The following is a 20035-nucleotide window of genomic DNA, read 5'->3' as shown; positions in this document are numbered from 1 at the left end:
CCCCTCTTTGGGTCTGAAGTACACTGATTTCACACTAGGAGGTTTTCATAGTTAGTCGTTTAAGATAAGCTCTTCATTCATCAACTCACTCGTACATGCAACTGCCATTACCAAGCGCCCACTGTGTGCCCAGGCACGGTTCTAGGCACTGCAGACACAAGGGCAAGGAAAACAGACACTGGTGCTCCCTCGGGCTTAGCTGGGAGTTGGGCTGGAGGAAGACCTGAGAAGCCAAACTCTGGGGAGGGAAGGAAGGGAAGCGTCCCTTCAGGTTCCTGAGCCCAATGTCTTCCTGGCAGTACAGCTAGAACATGCCTTCAAGGGTCAGAAAGACTAAGTGTGACCTGGAGTTGGACCCCAAGAGCCTGAACCTCCAAAGACAGTCCCCCTAGGAAGCCTTCCCAGGCTGAGCCCAACACAGCCGGTGCTCTTCCTGGTGGTGGTCCCCCCAGGGCTCTGCTGGCAGCTCCACCGTAAGCGAGGGGGCCCTCCGTCAGCGAGCACCACAGACACTGCACTGAGACAGCTCGTTTGGGAATTGTGTCAACACACAGGACACAATTTCACGTTGAGAAACGTGAAATCAGACCCTGTGCTGTCTGAAATCAACCTGTGCCACTATTGTTCAGAGCAGATTTTCAAGTGCGGGTCTTAATCGCCCATGAGAGTCAATCAAATTTTGTTCCATCTTTCAGTCGGTCTCATTATCTTAACAATTCTACTCTTTGGCTGGAACTTTGTTTTGGTCAGATTCCAAGTGTTCCATGAATGTATTTCGTGGCCCCAGCAGAGCTCCTCAAAGCAGGAACCTACACCCGTGTTCTGTAACTCCCACCGACTTGGCCCCTGGAGGGTCAGTACATTTGTGACCAGGAGTTTACCTGAGTCCTGAGGCTGGGATGCAACCTGCCCAGGATGGTGGAGGGGGGATGGGGGTGGGGTTAGTTCCCCAAAGGGAAGGTGGAAAGGGGCTCTCCACTGGGAATGCAGCATCTCTACCCATGGAGACCCTCTGGCGTCTATCTGCTCCAGCCCTATGCTGCAAATACTCCTCTGTCTTGTCTTCAAAATGCAGCCCCAGTCCTTTGTGACAGCTCTGATCCCCCTCCTCTTCCTTCACCCCAGGCAAGGGACAGTTCTTAGATATAATCGGAGGTCTTCTAGAAAGCAGGGAGGAGGGCTAGCAAAGGGCCCTTTATCTTGTTTGTGCTTCTGGCTGACTTCTCAATGGTCTTGTTTTGAGAGATTTTAAGCAGGGATCTAGAAAGCAGGCATCTGATTTAAAATCTCTTACTAGTGATTACCCCAAAGTTTTTCCAAAGTGCACTTAAGCCAACTCTCGACTACCTGGAGAAATCGTTTGGGAACTAGATCACAGAGGACTTGCCACAGCTGTTAATAAAATGATAGTCTGCTCTTGGTGATTTAGAGGGTGACTGAAGAGGTTTGCAGTTTGAATTGGGATAAGGTGGGACCTGCCTATCCAGCAAGGGGGACTGGACCACAGTGACCAGTAGGTTCCAGGAAGCGAGGGGCCCAGGCAGTGAGCAGCGGTCAGTGCCTGGTGCTCTGGGCCCCCCACCTGGCTCTGCCCCAGCTGCTCAGGGGCTGGGCTGCTCTCCTGTATCCCTGGGTGAGACCCAGCAACCAATGTTGCCCAACTAAACGCTATCCATCCGACACATGGATAACCTGCAAAGCAGTTGTCACCTAACCATAGGGGCTATAATCATCCAATAAACAAAGCCAGGAGCAAAGCAACTTATCTTCGTAAAACTTGAAGTCAACACTTATCTATCCGACCTTCTTTCCTGGCCTTTGTTAATTCTGGATAAGAAATTATTAATTTTTTAAAAAGCAACAGCATTTGTAAAAGTAATAAAAGGCCTTTACTTTTGTAACCCTATTTAAAGTATTCATCCATCTCTGTCACTTGAGGATACAGCGAGAAGGTGGCCGTCTACCAGCCAGAAAGAGGGCCCTCAGCAGAACCCGACCATGCTGGCACCCTGATCTTGGACTACAGGCCTCCAGAGCCTTGAGAAATACATTTCTGTTGTTTAAACCACCCAGTCTCTAGTATTGGGTTGGCCAGAAAGTTCATTCCGGTTTTTCCGTAAAATCTTATGTAAAACCCAAACGAACTTTTTGGCCAACCCCATAGTTTGTTAGAGTGGCCCAAGCTAATACCTATTATTGATGCTTTTCTTCCCTCTGGTCCAGACAATGAGCTTCATGAAAGCAGTTTCTTGTGAGTGGTGCTGCTTAGTAACCATAGGACTTTGGCCTTCACAGGTAGGAGGAACAACCAAGTAATTTGTGAAATAACAAACGGACTTGTGTTCTGGCTCAGCCGCAGAGCTGAGGCTCTCAGCCTTGGCTACACATTAGAGTCACCCAGGGATCCTGCAAACTCTTGATGTCCTGGCTACACCTGGACAAATGAGATCAGTTTCCAGGGATGAGGACCAGACACGCCAGCATTCGAAACCTCCCAGGTGTCTCTGATGTGCAGCCAGGATGAGACCCAGAGCCCTAAAGCTAAATGGGTGAAGCACCGAGGTGAGGGGTCCCCACCCAAAAGTAAAGACACCAAGTCCTCCCTCCTGTTGCAGAGCTGAGTGGCCTGCTGTATGGGTATCAACAGGAGGAAGGGTGAGGGGCAGGGAAGGCGGTACATCGTTTCAACAAACCAAAACAAAATAAACAGCATCACACTCATAAGAGCACATTTTATTTGAGGCAAAGAAAAGTCTAGCTGAAAGGATTACAGTTCCAAGCAATCAAAATGCAATTGTTAGAGGCACTATTTTGATTTTGTAAATTCAATTTAGAAAAGGGTATTTGGGTTGTGCTTTCCCCAGATGGATAAGAAGAAGGGCAAAGAAAACTGAAGAGACTTCTAATCTACTGATTCTGCTCTTCGGACCCAACACCAAGCTGGCTGAGCCCTCGCTGGTTCGTCTGTAAGTCGCTGACCCACCGCTGAGGGACACAGGCCAAGCTATACTACACACAATAAAAGTGAGGCGGGGAAAAGCAGGTCACCTGGGGAAGGGCAGGCGCCCACAGCTTCAAAACTCCTCGTGAAAGGGATAATCCTTGTGGGCGGCACAGCTATCAGGAGAAAACAGAAACACATTAGCTTTTCGAGGAAGAGATGTTGACCATAACAAACTTCAAAAAGTCAGAAATGGGGCTTCCCTGGTGGCGCAGTAGTTGAGAATCTTCCTGCCAATGCAGGGGACACGGGTTCGAGCCCTGGTCTGGGAAGATCCCACATGCAGCGGAGCAACTGGGTCCATGAGCCACAACTACTGAGCCTGTGCGTCTGGAGCCTGTGCTCCTCAACAAGAGAGGCCGCGATAGTGAGAGGCCCGCGCACCGCGATGAAGAGTGGCCCCCGCTCGCCGCAACTAGAGAAAGCCCTCGCACAGAAACGAAGACCCAACACAGCCAAAAATAAATATAAAAAAATAAATACATAAAAGCAAAAGGAAAAACAAACACTTCTCTAAAAAAAAAAAAAAAGGTCAGAAATGGTGTCTCATTTAGGCAGAAATAGAGGCCTCAGAGGGCACGAGCCTCTTCTGAGACTGCAGATCCTGGGTCTGCCCTTGGGGTCGTGGCCCACCTTCCAGTCCTCTGCCAGGGGCTCTCATCCATCAGCACCTGTGTGATGGACACCACCCTCCCCGTGTGCCCAGCACTGTGCCTAAGGTGTGCAGGGCGGCAAGACACGATCCCTGCTGCCTGGTAACTCAGTCTAGTTGCAGGACCAGAGAGAGCACCTATTGCCTTAAACAGTAAGAGGGTGATAATAACATAAGAGATTTTAACAGTCTGGACACGTGACACAGCAAGTGCTCCGAACACATGGAACAAGAAGCCACTGTCACCTCCCAAACCTCCTGGGTACCAGTGGGAGCTGAAGTGAGGCCAGGAGAGGAGGTGAGGATTTGCTACAGGAAGCACAGGGAGAGGGGACAGGCTGCACGTCGAGCTGGGGGTGGACTGATGCAGGCGTACGTGTTGGCCAAGGTTCACGGTCCCATCTGCAGGGCCAATGGCCTGTGCTGGGATGTAATGGCAATAGTGTTGGAAAGCCTGGCTGGGCAGAGTGTGAAAGGCCCGGGGTGAACCCTGCTTGGGGCATACAACTCTTACTCAAATATTTAGGCAATTCAAAAGTTCCCCATGGCTTTTTTTTTTTTTTTTTTTGGCATCCTATCAAACCTGAGAAATATAACACTGCCATTAGCCACAGGGGCTCAGTATAGCAACAGATGCCAAACTGTGGCAATGTGTATGTACGGATGTATGTGTACACATGGTTAGAAAAAGCTTCCTAGGTGACCTGGGGATGTTGCAGCCAGCCGTTCCCTCCCCGCTCCAATCCGAACCCATGAAACATCAGTGGCCGCAGGATAATCTGACAGCTGTTTCTAGAATAGCACTAGAGAGTAGAAGGAGTCTACACATAAAGGGGCCGAACAGAAAACCCCTGTGGTTTGTCTGCCCTTCAATACGCTGCGTCAGCAGCGGGAAGGGAAAAGGAAACTGAATGAACGATCAGTGATTCGCAAAGCAGAACGGATGTAACTTGGCGACTGATTCACTTCTCTCTTCTCTCTCCCTTGCCCACTAGATCAAAAATGATTTTAATGTCTAAAGGGTAAGCACCATTAACACAAACAGGGACAGCAGAAAGGGCCAGCGGTAAACTCTGCTCGTGGCCTGTTCCGAATCTGAGCCCGCGGCGTGGCAGCAACACACTCACAGGCATGTGCTCGACCGACGCTCAGGAGAGAGTTATCGGCCAAGATGCAAACCTGGCGGACACCTGCCGGGGCGGTGGGAAGCCACCAGTGGTGCCAACCCAGAACTGGAGGGAGAGCAGAGGCTGGAAGGAGAGAGCTAGCACCCGAGTCGGCCTTAGGGAATGCTCGAATTTTGCTTAGAAGAGTAACTACTTGAGAAGAAGAGAAGAAACAGAGAAGTCGGACGATAAAAATCACGACAGAGGTGGTTCTCAGTCTCCACTGTGAAGTGGGGAGATTCTTCCTGAAAGCAGAAAATGAGTTTTAAACTTTACGGAGTTAATGCAGTGGTGCAAAAACGAAAAGAGAAAAAACAACCTTCCTTGTCATCTCCCTCAGATTCCAAACTACAAGTCAGAGGGAATACAAGGAACCAGCACATATATAGCTGGAGGGGCCGAGTGATTCTCTCAGTCACATGGTTTAATCACTGTCAGAGCTGGGATGAACACGAGCCCCAAGCACCATGGTCTTCCGACTAAAACCCTTTCATTAGTCATTAGAGATAAAGAGTCACACGCAAATTTTTCCAGGAAGGTGGGGCACGAGCCACCTGGGATCATCTGGTTTCAGATGTGCCACTAAAATTTGAAAATTAAAAGTCAATACATGTGGTTACTGCAGGTTAGGCCAACAGTGCATGGGAGCGGGAGGAGAAGACATCTAGGGCAGAGCTCCCTACATTTCCTGGGGGCTGAGTGCGGCTCAGCTGACACAGTGTAAATGTTTCCTGCTGTACACGGAGAAGGCAAGTTAACAGGCAAGGTAACATGCACAAGTCAGAGCCGCTGCAATAGCAGGACTTGGACAGTAAGGCCTCCAGGAGTTATTCTTTCATCTGCAGCACCTGATACCCTCCTGAGGCTCTCCCAGGACTCACCTCACCAAGGCACAGACCCTCCAGTTCCTGTTGTAGCTGAGTAAGGTGGTCATATCCGCACTGCTCAGTTCAAAGTCAAAGACCTAAAAAGAAAAAGAAAAAAAAAAAAAACCCAACCCTCCAATAAGCTCTGGAAATAGCTATCAAACACAGAACAGGAAAGCACACAAGCAGCTCCAGGCAGGACCGCTGATGAGATGCTGCCTGGAGTGCAGAGGGGCAGGAAGGTAGACTAAACTCAGAGAAAGTTTCTTACATGACTATTCAGAGGACGCACATGTTTTGTCTGGGTACTATGTGAACAATGAAAACAGACCTTCCCTTCCAGAACCTCCAAACAAAATGATACTTTTTCTTCCATTTATTTCTTCCATTCATTTCAAAACCTCTGCCGAGCACTCCCACTGTGATAAGCACCAGGCGGAACACAGTGATGGGTAAGAAGTGTCTTTGCCTCAGTTTACAATGAAGCAAAGGATGAGGTAATTCAACAGCTGGCTACAGGGAATAATTAGCTGCACACTGCAGGAAAGATGCTCCACAAAGCACGCAGGGAATCCAGAGGAATCAGGAAGGAATTCCAGCTGGGAAGCTGAAGGATGTGGTCAAAGGAGACGCTATTTGAGATGGGCCTAAGAAGCCAGATAAGGTCTTGACAGACAGAGAAGACGAGAAAGGCATATCAGGCGGAGAACTCTGCCTACCCCAGGACCAGAGGAGGGCCCTCAGCTTGGATAATCGCGGAATGTGCAGAAAGAAAGCCTGCTGCATACTCTGTGATCACAACTGTGCAAAAATGTGCAACGACTACACAGTAAGATGCAAAATAATTATGTTAGCACTAGAGATTAGTCATTTTATAATGTTTCTTTTCTAACACCTTGAAAAAATAAAATAGGAAACAAAACATCCGTCTCTAGCAGGATATGTGTTTCTCGTGGTCACTATTTTACCACTTTATTTATCTCCTCCACCCTCCCCAGGCCCCAGGGACCAGCAGCACGTGTTACAGCCACAGCCTGGCCAGTGGAACAGGCAAAAATCAGCTGCTTGCTATGGAAACAAGAGCTGCTGGGAACCAGGGCTCAGGTGAAGACAGAGGGGGTCCTGGCGGAGCTGCTCTGCTCAGTGACAGCAGAGGCTCACGGGCGCAGGGACCCTCCTGGAGAGCTCTTCTCCCAGCCCAGCCCCCAACACTGGTATGAGAGGCAGGCAGGCAGGAGGTGCCAGGAGGTCTGCTCTGCTCTGGCAGGCGCTCAGAGAGAACACCTCACTGGTGCCCTGTAAGGTCTCTGCAGGCCACGGACTTATCAGCACAGCAGTGTTTGCTGAGTGCTTATGAAGGTACCAAGCATTGCGTGAAGCCCTTCGGTGCATCTTTTTTAATCTTCATGACAACTCTTGAAATAGGTACTATTTTACAGATGGGGAAACTGCGGCACAGTAACGAACGGAGCCCTGATGCAAACCCAGGCAGCGTCACTCAAGAGCAACATTTCTCGGCAATGACGAGTTCCCCGAGGAGCCTCAGCACAGGTGTGTGCGTGCAGAGCGGGGCCCGAGGCCCAGGGCCTGCCGGGCGCAGCACCGCCTCCCAGAGGAACCACTGTCCCTGGTCCACGGCGGGCTCCCTGCCACTCCAAGAGGAGACGAGGGGAAGGGGGGCCCACACACGACAGTCCAGAGGCCCTGTGAAGAGCTGGCCCCTCCTCCACCGAGGAGACCCTGGGCCCACCAGCCAGGACCTTACCTGGAAGTTCTCAGCAATGCGTTCAGGCGTCACAGACTTGGGGATCACGATCAAGTTCCTCTGCATGGGGAACCGGATCAGAACCTGTGAACAGAGGGGCCGAGTGCGTCCGTATACCAGCAGCTCTACACTCTCATCTCACCTAATCTCACACACCCGTCACCTGGAGAAAGAAACTCCAGAACTTCACAGCGAGGAAACTGAGGCTCAGAGGTGATGGGGTCATGCCCAGCAAGGGGGAGGGGAGGCGCTCAGGATCTGACCTCCGAGCCCTGCCCTCAGCCTCCCCGCCACGTGCTTGTGCTTCTGCATCTCCCGGGTACGTTATTCCCTGTCTGGGAACTCACTCTACCATTTGGGAGCGCTCAGCTGATCACGAGTGGCCTTCCATGAGTACAGAGACGGGTGTTCCCAAACAGTGGTGAGTGCTGACCCTCGTGCCAGCCCTCGGAGGTAGAAGGGCAGGTCCGGTTATCCCCAGACCACACGCAGTCTTCTAAGTCCCTTTCCACCACACACTCCAGGACCCGAGCCACACGTCCAGGGAGCGCCTGACAGGGCTCAGTCACTCTCCTCCTTGGCTAATGGGAACCACCACCACGAATGCAGGAAGTTCTGGGAACAGTCATGAGCGCCTGGAAATGGCTGTACCTGGGCTGTGGTTTTATTGTGCTTGTCTGCAATCGCTTTGATCCTGGGATCCTCCAGTAGGGAAGGGTCCTCGGGCTTGGCCCTGGAGACAGAAACACGGTCTGCGTGAGCAACCATCATCGCCACCACTCCAGGCAGCCGGCAACCCTAACGCTAACCCTCATCGACCTTGGAGGGCAGCCCGCCTGTCTTCTGATTCAGAGCTCAGTTACGAATTCCCAACCCGCTGGAAAAAGAGTAGGCGTCTTGCTACTGGAAACACCAACCAGGAACCCAACAGGAGGCTCCTGGGGAGGTCTGCCCATCAGCCCCAGAAGCGTCTTCCTTGATGCTGGATTCTTCTCTGTAGCCATTTCTAACCATCACTAGCTGACAAGAGAACACAGTCCCATGAAAACTCACCAGGGCCTGTCGGGAGAGCCAAGGGGACTGTAGGCAGTCACTACAATGCCTTTGGACTGGCAGTACTGGATTAACTTCTCCTGAGTGAGGTACGGGTGGCACTCGACCTGCAGATGCAAACAGGGGGGTTGATGGTGCCACTGTGGGCACGGGCCATGGGATACACGGGAAGTCTCCCCATGCTAAGCCCTCCCCTCCCCAGACATAAAGTTATATGTAACCAATGTCCCAACTCCTAGATAAGCTGTAACAACTGTCTGTTTCCCAGCAACTGTCCTTGACATTAACGATAATAATCTTGTTACTGTTGCCATGGGCCCAGAGGGTTTTTCTGGCTTTGGCCATTTATCAACTTCGACAGGTCTGAGGATCTCAGTGTCTGCACACAGCTCATCTCAAGACCCTGAGTCTTCACAAGGCAGGCTCAAACCCTTTCTCTCCTGCAAGTTTCACTCCCAGATGTGTCACTCTCTTTCTGAGCCATAAATCAGGACTCTGCCAGCGTCCAGGGACCTGCCTCCCGGCTGCTCCCCAGGTGACACGGACAGAAAGTTAACTGCTAGGATCACACAGTAACAAAACAGCCTCCCACGCACACCAGCTTCCCTGCCGGATGTTACCTGGTTAACCGCCGGCTTATATTTTAAGCCAGGTTTGTTTAAGATCTTCTCCACCTGGAGACGGTTGAAGTTGGAGACTCCAATAGCTTTCACCAGCCCTTCGTCCACCAGCTCTTCCATGGCCTAGAGACCAAAGAGGGTCTGCTTGCTGCTGACATGTGCCCCAAAGGACAAGGGGCAGAAGCACCTCTCGCACCCGCCACCTTAACAGGCCCTGCCCTATTCGGTGATAGCAAATCAGATCTTTGGGGAGACAGGAGGCACCAAGACAAAAGCCAGGTCGGCTTTAATGACACAGGAAGAGCAAAAAACAGTAAGAGAAGAACAATTACAGCAAAAGAAATGGCAGAGGATTCACACCTGGCCCCTTGCAAGAAGACTGGGGAGGCGGCAAGGAAGGGGAGGCCAAGCCAGGGGCTGCCTTACCGTCCAGGTGTCCACAAAATCGTTGTCACTGGGAACCACGTTGCCATCCCCATCCAATGGGAAGAAGTCCTTCCCAGGCTGTGGTAACAATCAAAAACAATCAATAACAGACCTGCATAGAACTGCTGGGGGGGCTGCATCTTTGAAAGCAAAGTTCTAAAACAATTATTCGAAGCTACAATGGCTGGCTACGTTTTTAGAGGATAATCGAGAGCAGATCTGTGTCAGTGTGAAAAAGAAACGGCAGACAACTCCTGAAGCCCCCAGACCCTTTTTCTATCGAATGGGTTGGTGCTGACCAGAGATGGACAATTCTCGGTCAGTGAGATGAACCCTGCCGTGGATGGCAGTGTGTGGATGGGCAGGGAGGGGCTCAGGACCAGGATTCACAGGGCCCATGTCCTGGCTGGATCCAAGCCTACAAAACCACCACCTCACCGAGCCCTGCCAGCTTACTGTGAAAAACAAAGGATGAAAGTAAGGCCCCGATATACCACAGGGCAATAAAATAGAGTTATAGGGTAAAACCTGCATGCTTTCCAGCTGGCTGACAAAGCAGAAAACTGAGCCCTGTGGCTAGAGAGGAGGCAGAGGACATAATAACTCTAGAGGTTTCTGTGAAGAGGCAGGCTGCCGAGGTTTATCAAGCTTCCGCAGGATGGGGCGTGTGTGGAATGTAGAGACACACACAAACATGTACAGGGTATGAATGGGTATGTGTGTAGGTGCCTGAGGCAGGGGGGAAGGGCGGTCACCGATGACATCTTATGGCCATGGGCAGGAGTGTCACCTGAGCCATGTTCACTGTCACGAAGTTTCAAGTTATACGATCACCACATAACAGAGCAGCACTCTTCAAACTCTGAAACGTGCAGGTGAGTCCCCTGAGGTCCAGATTCAGAGCGCCTGGACGGGGCCTGAGACTGGGTTCTAACAAGCTCCCAGGTGACGCCATTGCGGCTGGTCCAGGGACCATACCTTGAGCAGAGCAGCAAGGACACACACAGACTGTCCACCTGCTCACGACCTGCTAACAGGAGAGGGTGATGCCAAAGGCTACACCTGAGCCCCGGGTACCTACCTTGAAGCCAGTGGGCCAGTGAATAAGGTAGAGGTCCAGGTAGTCCAGCTTCAGGTCGCTGAGCGTCTTCTGGCAGGCGCCTTTCACCAGGTCCTTCTCATGGAACGTGCACCACAGCTGAAGCCAGCAAGAGAACATGTCTTACCCTGCGTGCCGGAAGCGCTTTCCTGGCCGGGAGCCGGACAGCTCGGGGACAGAGGACTTGCTTTCCTCTCCCCACAACCCACCCACTTCACTGTGACGCTATAAACAGTGGGGAGGGAGATTCCATTTCACACGTGGATCCTAACTTTTCCAAAGGAAGGGAGGATGATCAGATAAGGAAACCTTTCACAAGGACCAAACTGAAGGCACCAAGTAGAATGGACAGGTCAGCAAGCCAGCCCCAGGCTCTAAACGTGAGCCCTCTGGCCTACTCTCCCACAGGCTGGTCTTCGTGGAGCCAGCCTCACCCTCCCACCTGGTGCCCTTTGGGCACCACCAGCCTCTGGGTAAAAGACAGTGGCCAGCGGCGGAGATCAGTCTGCAGATGGGAACCAAGTACCGTCCTCAAAGATAACTCCCTGGAAAGGGGGCGCCAACCCACAGCTTTGGCCCCACCAGAAAGGGGCTCCAACCAATGGGTCCGAGCAAAATGACCATCCAACAGACAGGCGACCACAGACAGGCGAGCCCTAGAGCCCTCGTGGCCTTGAGTCAACACACTTCCCCTGGAAGAACCGCCTGCCGGGTGATAACCGTAGCTGTATCAGGAGGCCCCAGAGCGTGGTCGGGGCCCCGAAGCTAATGCTGCCCCTGGATGAATGTGGACAAGAGCCCTCCCTCAGGCTCCCCTGCAGAGCGGGGTACCTTGCTGACGATGAAGAGGTCCTCACGTTTCACCACCTGCTCCTGGAGCTTCTCCTGGATGGCCAACCCCACCTCGTTCTCGTTCTGGTACACGTGGGCACAGTCAATGTGACGGTACCCAAGGTCAATCGCTACCTTCACAGCCTCCGTCACTTTGCCCGGAGGGGACTGAAAGAAACAGGAAATGGAAGGCACGGGGATAAAACCAAAAATGAAACAAAACACACAGTTTGCACACAACCCAGAAGCAAGGGTGGCAGGAACCCACGGCTCCTCAGGGGCTCCCGTTTCTTGTAAGGCCAGCAAAGGCAGGCCACGGCCAGTGTCTGAACATCCCGAGGTGAGATGCAATGTTGCTTCATTTTAGGAAAATCTGACAACCACTTACTAGCAGCACAGATCACCTTAACTAGATGGGCCAAAGCCTGTCGCCTCCTTGTTTCTTCAGAACCCGTTGACAGTATAAAAAATCCCCCACTCTCTGAATCTATTAGGTTCCCAAGACAATAAGGGATACCGTTTCCTTCAAACAGCTCAAAATATTTCAAAAGCGCTGTAAATATTCACTCCAATTCCCGTTTGGTTCCCGAGTTCCGTGAGTGAATGCCTATGATTTATTTTCTCCTTCCACACATGGATTCTAGTATTGGCCATCACTTGTTTTCAAGCAGTTTTGAGTGTATCAAAGTCAGGAACATTACTGGTGCAGATTCAAAGGCCTGTGCTCCAATCTCACTGTGTAAGAATCTGCTTCAAGAGGCGGAGGTGGGAGGTGGGCCCTCAGAGGTATTAGTGGGCAGAAATGAGTTGACAGGAGGGGGAAATGGGAGCCATGGAAGACCACCATATGGTTTGTGGTCAGAGCGGCAAAAAGACTGAACGGCGGCCCTGCCCGGACCATCTGCGCGTGTGAGTGAGCAGGACAGGCGTGGGGAGCGCCCCCAGCACCCAGACTGGCCGCACAGACGCTCAGACGCTCATCTCCGCGATGCTCCTGCTCCGACCAGAGAGGTGGAAAGCAAACGCATGCGCATCAGACTGCTGCATGCATAGAGCGCATTCCTCTGGAGAGCTGGGGTAGAAAAGGATGACCAGGAAAACTCCCCAGGGCCATGAGCAGCTGCAGACGTCTGCTGTTTTGACATCAGCTGTTGTGAACAGGCGAGGGCAGAGGAGTGGGGGACCCTCGCCCAGCTCGCTGGCCGCCACAGAGGGAGTAGGGGGCGTGGAGAGGCGATGCTGACCTCAGGTATGAGATCAGAAAACATCTTCAGACAATCTGGCAACCTCCTAGTTCCCTGGAGGACCCAAGAAGCTGCACCTGCAGCCTTCCCCCTACCCTTCTCGGTTAAAGGAACAGAGCAGGGAAACCTCGGCATAACCAGAAGGGAGTAAGTACCACGGCCTCCTTGTGGCGTCCTGGGCACAGCTGCTGATGAGAGCAGAGCATACCCCTTCCCAGGAAAGAGAACAGCTAAGGAGACCCAGCCGGGGAACTGGCTGGCGGCGCGCGTCAACTCTCTTCAGGCTTGACGGCGCCCTGACTGGATTTCTCTGAGGGCCTGTACTGTGCCAGCCCAGCACCTCACAGCCCCCAACACTGGGCAGAGGGGCAGGAACCTTTCCCAGGCCCAGCCCAGCCACACGCTGCATCTGCCACAGCGACTGGCGCAGGGCCAGAGACATGACCCCAGCCAGGCCCATGAGAATCAATCTTTGGACTTCAGCTGATGCTACCAAGACAAGATTTCCTTCTGCTGGGGTCCCAGTGCTGGAAGCATGTGAGCCAGGAGCTGCTAGAGGAAAGTGGGGGTGAGGGACAGATGAGGGTTGGTGAGAGACGGCTCCTGGGCACATCTTTTATAGCCTTGAATCTGGTACACCTGACATCATTTTGTAAGTCAATGAATCCCCACCCGGACACATTTTTTTTCCTGGTTAAGATTAAATTGGTTATTCAGTTCCTTGGAACCAGAAGAGTGCAGAGTAGGATAATCAAGGCTGCTGAACAATTGACAAAAAAACTTAAAAACACATTCTTGTGATGTTTTTATAGAGAAGCCAAGGACAGAAATGACCTTCAAGAGGTCACGAGGAAGCTACAGCTCCCTGACCCTTCCCTGGACAGAGGGCTGATTAGCTAGAGAAGCACGTGCTGAGAAGCTAAGCCCAAACTGCTTTCAAAGGGGAAAGCAAAGCAGAAGCGAGGACTGTCACATATTTTACAAATTAAATTTGTACAAGCGGTGGCAATTCATAAAAAGACTTGCGAACGGGTGCTACATGCCGGCCTCCCCTTTTCAGAGACGCCTTTGCAGCAGTGGGGATTAAGGCTGCCTGTGGCCACCGGCTCTGTGTGCAGCCAGGAACCAATGGCTCTCACCTGGGCTGGGCGGGCCAGGCCCGGCTCTGGGACAGGCATGCCGGTTGCTAGGAGGCTTGTGCCAGGGCAGATATGTCACAAAATGGAACCTGCCCCGTGCAGTGTTTAGCCCACAATGGCTCAAACGGAAAATAACAACAGCTGCCATTTGTTATGGATCAATTTTCACTAGTTTTAAACGTATCATTGAATTGAACCTTCACCACGACCCTGGTAGATATGGTTACCTCTGTGGATAAGGGAACTAAGGTGCAGAGAGGTTACGAAACTGGCCATGATGGTGCAGTAAGATGTCAGGATTCAAACCCTGGCGCGAGGGCCTGAGAGCCAGTCTCCGCTGAGAGGTCTGTGTACTCTGCGGTGGACCCCAAGAGGCTGTGAGACACTGGTCAGGGAGAGGACAAGTCTCCTGGGCTTGGAAAATCATCCTCTGAGATGAAAATATACCAGAATCCACAAACTATGTTCAATACTATCTCAATCAAGAGCCCTTCCCACAAAGAGACTAAACTAACTTCCCTCATCACTTTAAGATATGGTAAAAAATGACTCAATAAACTTGGGAATGTTAACATACAATTACACCATCTCCCCATCCCATGTCCACATTGAAAACTGCCCACGGAAGGCAGGGGTCCAGACTGAGACTTTGAAAAGAAAATAAATCGTAAAGGTCTGTTTCCATACATCTAATAGGAAATCTGCAGAAAACCAGTAGAGGAAACACCCAAGTTATAAATAACCAAATTATATAAATCCTTTAAATTTATTTAAAAATAATAATAATACAAATACAGTAATACAAATCCTACAGACAAAATCATGTTTGAAATTCATTTCTGCCACTAATCTGCCCTGTGACTTGGCCACATGCACCTATTCCCATCCCCCTCAGACCTTACAGCTCCAAAGCTCTAGCTTGGGCAGCAACTTGTTGATGTTCTGGGCTGATGGCACCAAGTGACAGTGGTGACAAGTCTCTGCCCCTGAGGCCCCCATCAGCTTCACAAACTGGGCCTATTTCCTTTTCATAGTCCCAACTCGGAAAACTACTGTCAGTCTCTCTCTCTCTCTCTCTCTCTCTCTCTCTCTCTCTCTCTCGCACCCTTTAAAAACCTAATCATCTTCCACTTTGCTTGTAGCCCACGCTAGTTACTTTAAGATAATATCCCTCCCTCTAGTCCCTCTGCAAGTCAAAAACAAAACACAACAAGAAAAACACCGCAGATCCAAAGGAGAAAGGTTATAAAACAATGTCACTGGTAAAAACAAAGTGTCTCAGAGATTGAATCCTCTGCAGTTTTAACAGGGGGATTTCTGGGAGGAGAGGACTGTGTCTTTTCTGGCGGTTTTTTTTTTTTGAAATTTTCTCTAGTTAGCAGGTATCGCTTTTGTAATGAAGGAGGTGGGTAGGGAACAAAGGAAACTTCACTTTGGGGAAGAAAAACCATCCTGGGTAAGAAGTATGAGAACAGTGTGCCAATGGTAACCCTGGAGCAAGAAACAGGTAACCATAACTTTTGATGTGAACTTAGATTAATAAAGAAATAGGGCATCAACCTCTAAGGCCTTGAAAACTAACATATTCCGGAAAAGCTGTCACTGAAAAACACTGTTTAACCTCTTCTGATTAAACCAGCTTTTCTTCAGAGAAACTCAACCTGCATTTAAGAGAAACTAAGCTTATTTATTATTGGTTTTGTTTAAATACTAGTGATGTCACAATATAATTTTGTTTTTCATTGTAAATATAAAGCATTTTAACTAGATGCATGTTAAACAGACACCTGTGACCTAATTTCTCAAAATGTATTCCAGGTTCCAATTAATTTACTTAGAATCTTCTGGAAGAGGAGTTGCCAAACTTTTTCTGAAAGTGGCCAGACAGAAAATATTTTAGGCCTTGTGGGCCAAATGGTCTGTCATAACCGCTCAACTCTGCTGCTGGAGCAGCACAAAAGTACTCATGAACAATATGTAAAGGAATGAGATGTGTTCTAATAAAACTTTATTTACAAAAACAGGCTGTGGCCTGCGGTTTACCAACCCCTGAGCTGCTGGAAGAGCATACAAAGAAATGGGGATTAGGCAACAGTCCCAGCCTTGATTTGTCCTAACTCCTATTCACAAATAACATTCTGGCTTCCAACTCATCCCCTCAATAATAAAAAGGTATTCTGATATTGAACGCAGATATTCTGGGGACTAAAAGGGTTTTAGCCCCTGCTGTAATTTAACCAGTTGACGATACAGTCCCAATCAACTTGGGGTAAACCTGAGTGAGCTGGGCCTGCTCGCCTGCCCTGTGCTTACACACAACGCTCCCACTCTGCACAACTGGGAGACCTGGATCTGGCAGTTTTGTATCAACAAGGCTTAAAATCTGCCACACTCATAGGACTCCAACAACATAAGCATCTGGCAGAACCCGGAGGATGGCAACAATGTGCAATTTTTCACGTCAACAGAGACGCTTTTCATTGTTTGGTGCAGAGAAGCCAACCTCACTTGGCTTATCATGTTCAGCTATGTCCGAATTTATTTTACAGTTTAATAATGTAAACCACAATTTCCAATGATAAAGAGCATTCTGCTGAAGAATCTTTTTCATTGCCTTATCACAGGAAAACAGTCAATTCTGGCTAGGGTTTTTACACCAAAGCTCATAACTCGGTTTGGCAACAAACACAGACCAACTAATGAAACCAAGATTAACTTCCTCCCACTCAAAGTGAATCAATCTGTCCTGAATTCCAAGACATCACTGTCTCCACTTGGTTGAGATAGGGATGGACCAGGAATGGCCCTGGGCAGGCAGGACTTATTTAAGTATCTTTGACCTTGAAGAGCTCCAGGTGTAGGCCTGCAGGGAGATGAGGCTGGTGAACAGAAAAACAAGCTACTGTTTTAGCTCCAGTGCCAGCACCTCTGCCTTCTCCCCTCTCCCCCAGGCTGGGATCTCAGGCCATCATGAACTTGCCTTGAATTCTTTCTCAGCATTTTCTCCTATTCTTAAAGGAAGTGATATCACCCTCAAAGAGGCAAAAATTGGTTTATCGGTGGCAAAAAAAAAAATCTTAGCTTATAAAATGGTTTGTGGCCCGCCAAAGAGCCACTGGACACAGACAGATGTACAGTCTATCTGTGATGCTGAACTTTACTGGGGGGGGGGGGCGCTAGAAATTAGGGAAAAATGTCTCAAAGGCTCCTGGGTGTGGGCAGATACAGAGATAATGGAAAAGAGATGGAGAAACTCTACCTCCATTTCTAGGTTTCGAGTATGTGGGTGAGTTACAACAGCCATTTACTATCAATTTTTCAGCTAGGGCCAAACATTTATCAGCAATAGGACACTGGTCAGCATCAGAAGTAACCTCTGTTTTAGTTGCTTCCTGGCAATACAATGCTCGTGGCTTATTTACTGTCCATTGGGGAAGTCAAGCTTGCCAAGGGAAACTGCCTCTAAGCCACATGGGCTCTGCGGCAGAGATGCTCTCCCATCGGCCTGAAACCTTCACCTCCAAAGAGAGAACGGAGAGTGTGAGGACCTTCAAAGGAACAGTGATTGGAGACTCCCAGAGCCCCGCCAGGAGTCTGAAGGATATACAGACACAGCCACCGTCACATGGAAGATCCATAGGAACGAGGTGCTGCACCCACTCCCAGAGCCTCCCCAGTTCTCACAAAGATAAGCAAACGGTATTTGGGTAACCCCATTTTTGTCCAGCATCTGTGAAGGAATATATACACACACACAGGGGAAAGGTATTAAAACACCATTCATATACCTTTTTTACTTGAAAAAAAAGGGAAATCTACTCCAAGCCCATACTTATACCATTTCACTGTCACCTCCCCCACCACGCCTCTACACAATTCCGTACAACATCTCCTCGCCGCCCCCAAAATCTAGTTATCTTACTTCTTCGTATTAATTGAACACATATCTTTAGGGTACCTACAATTTACCAGGCACCTTGAGCAGTGCTGTAAATAGTTGTGACCAAGGTAGACGCTACCCTTGCCCTCAACGAACTTAGTCTGCTGGAATGAATGATCTAAATGTACAGATTTTATAGAGCTATCTTAACTAACTATACAGCTTTGGGGTTGGTGGAGGGAGTGTTAAATGCTCAAGCAAATGATTTAAAACCCGCTTTTATCAACTTTTACTCCTTATTTACCCCAGCCTAGTGATTCTGAAATGACGAACTTAAGGTCAGGACCATAATTTCTGAAACCGCGAGCTTAGAATAAAAATATTGGAATGCATCCAACCCAGTAAGGTTTAAGTATTGGTTTGTGGAACTTTTGTTCCAGTTACATGCGTATGTCTGGGTGGTTCACCATCGTAAAAACTGTAATTTGCCATTGCCAAGAAAGTGTCTGTTCACAACCATTCCAAGAGAATAACCTGCGACAGATGCAATTTAACTTGGTACAATGGTCATAATTCAATTACACCCTTAGAGCCACCACTGGGCTTTTGGAAGAAAACGCAAGTCACATATACTCTGATCACTTTGGCCAAGAAACACTTTCTGTGTGAGACAACTCTACGACCCTGTATTCTCCCTTATATTTACAAATTTTCAACTGCAGTTTTTCGGGTTGAGGTAAGCACCATCCGCTGCTCTATTTCAAACCATTTCACAGCGCCCTCAATCCATGCAGTCTTTTCTTTTCCTTGTCTGTGTGTAAATAACCAATACCCAATCCTATATTCAAAGTTCCAAGGAAAACCCAGGTCACAGCTGTGCAATGTAATATACAATACCCGAAGCTAACTTATAAGCGGCTTAAAATTATTGGGTTTTCCCTCGGCGCCCATAATACCACCCCTCTGCGCTCCCTAATTTTCAGATACTCAGACTACCCTTTTGACTCCTAACCGCTTCTTGGGGACTCTGTGAAGAGAGTTCAGTGGTACCGAGGTTTCCGAAGACAGTTTAACTACTGATGGCAGCTCGCAGTTTTGCACGGGCGGGAACCTCCCGGCCCAGATTCTCCGCCCAGCACACTACACCCCTAGGGGCACGCCCGGCTCCGGGGGACTCAGTGGCTCGCGTCTGGGGACATGTAAATAGACGGGTCCTGGCCAAACTCGTGCCGCCTAACTGAATCACCTGCAGTCTCCGAGCTTACCTTGGGACGCTTATTCCTGAGGGAGCAAAACCGAAAACGATTAAGGACAAACTATTTCGAAGAAAGACAAAGGAGCGGGCGTTAAGAGGTGCGGTTGAGCGAGGGACGCCGGAGCCCAAGGCTCTTTCCCCTCCATCTCTCAGGCGCCGCCCCCGACCTCCATCCTCGGGGCCACAGCGGCGGGGACACGGGAAGCCCCCTTCGTTCGGCGCCCCGTTAGTGACTTTCCAGTTGGGGTCGGATTCAAAGTGCGGCCCGCGGGTCCCAAGCACCAGGGGTTACGGGGTCGGCCGCCCGTGAGGCGTTCTCAAGCCCCCCACGCAAGGCCCCTGGGCCGAAACCGCAGGCCAGCGCCCTGCCCGCCTCGGCGTCCAGGTTCCCGCGCTGCAGGCCCGATCCCGCCGGGGGCCCGGCCAGCCCGAGCGTGGCTCCTCCCAGGCGGGGCGTCCGCGGCGGGGTCGCTCAGGGTCACTGTAGGTCTCTCCCCGGCCCAGGCCGCGCCGAGCCTGAAGCGAGCCCCGGACTGCGCTCCTCAGGGCACCTACCTTCCAGGTGCCCAGCCCCAGGATGGGCATCTTTGCGCCGGTGTAGAGCACGAGGTGGTTGGCCATGACTGCTGAGCTCCGCTGACTCCGACCAGAAGACCATGCAGCGCAAGCTCGAGCGCGGTCCTTTATATAGCCGGTGAGACCCGCAGAAGGGGCGGGTACGATAGGCGCCCGGCTACGCAAAGGCGGCTTCTGATTGGCCCGCCGGCCAATCAGGATGCAGCGCCTCGGTTAGCCCGGGGTGGGGTGGCTCCGCGGGGAAGCTCCTCCTGCTAGGTCCTAGCGGGACCGGATTCTTTTCTAGCCGGTGGTTCGCCCACGCCCCACGCGGCGCAGCTGGCTCAGCCAACTGCTGTGGAGCGTGGAAACGCGAATGTTTTAGCAAAAGTAACAGACTTCTCGTAAATAGGTAGCCTGGGAAGGGGTTTTTGTTTCATATTTTAAAAGAGCGCATATGGATACATTTGTCTATTGTTCAAG

The 20035-nt window shown here is 50.5% G+C and overlaps 1 protein-coding gene across 1 annotated transcript; it reads right to left on the bottom strand.

The window, feature by feature from the left end:
- Positions 1-2705: 2705 nt before the first annotated feature.
- LOC118900968 (aldo-keto reductase family 1 member B1) lies at positions 2706-19711 on the bottom strand. The gene is made up of 10 exons (XM_036863881.1): positions 19553-19711; positions 11480-11647; positions 10631-10747; positions 9550-9627; positions 9124-9246; positions 8504-8610; positions 8102-8183; positions 7451-7534; positions 5701-5783; positions 2706-3117 (listed from the first exon to the last, which is right to left on the bottom strand). The coding sequence occupies exons 1-10, from the start codon at positions 19616-19618 to the stop codon at positions 3075-3077; spliced, it is 951 nt and encodes a 316-aa protein (XP_036719776.1). The 5' UTR covers positions 19619-19711; the 3' UTR covers positions 2706-3074.
- Positions 19712-20035: the final 324 nt, after the last annotated feature.

Source organism: Balaenoptera musculus, chromosome 9 (assembly GCF_009873245.2).
Source record: "Balaenoptera musculus isolate JJ_BM4_2016_0621 chromosome 9, mBalMus1.pri.v3, whole genome shotgun sequence".
Lineage (NCBI taxonomy): Eukaryota > Metazoa > Chordata > Mammalia > Artiodactyla > Balaenopteridae > Balaenoptera > Balaenoptera musculus.
The sequence above is the reverse complement of the archived record's forward strand: the minus strand, read 5'-3'. Positions and strand labels throughout refer to the sequence as shown.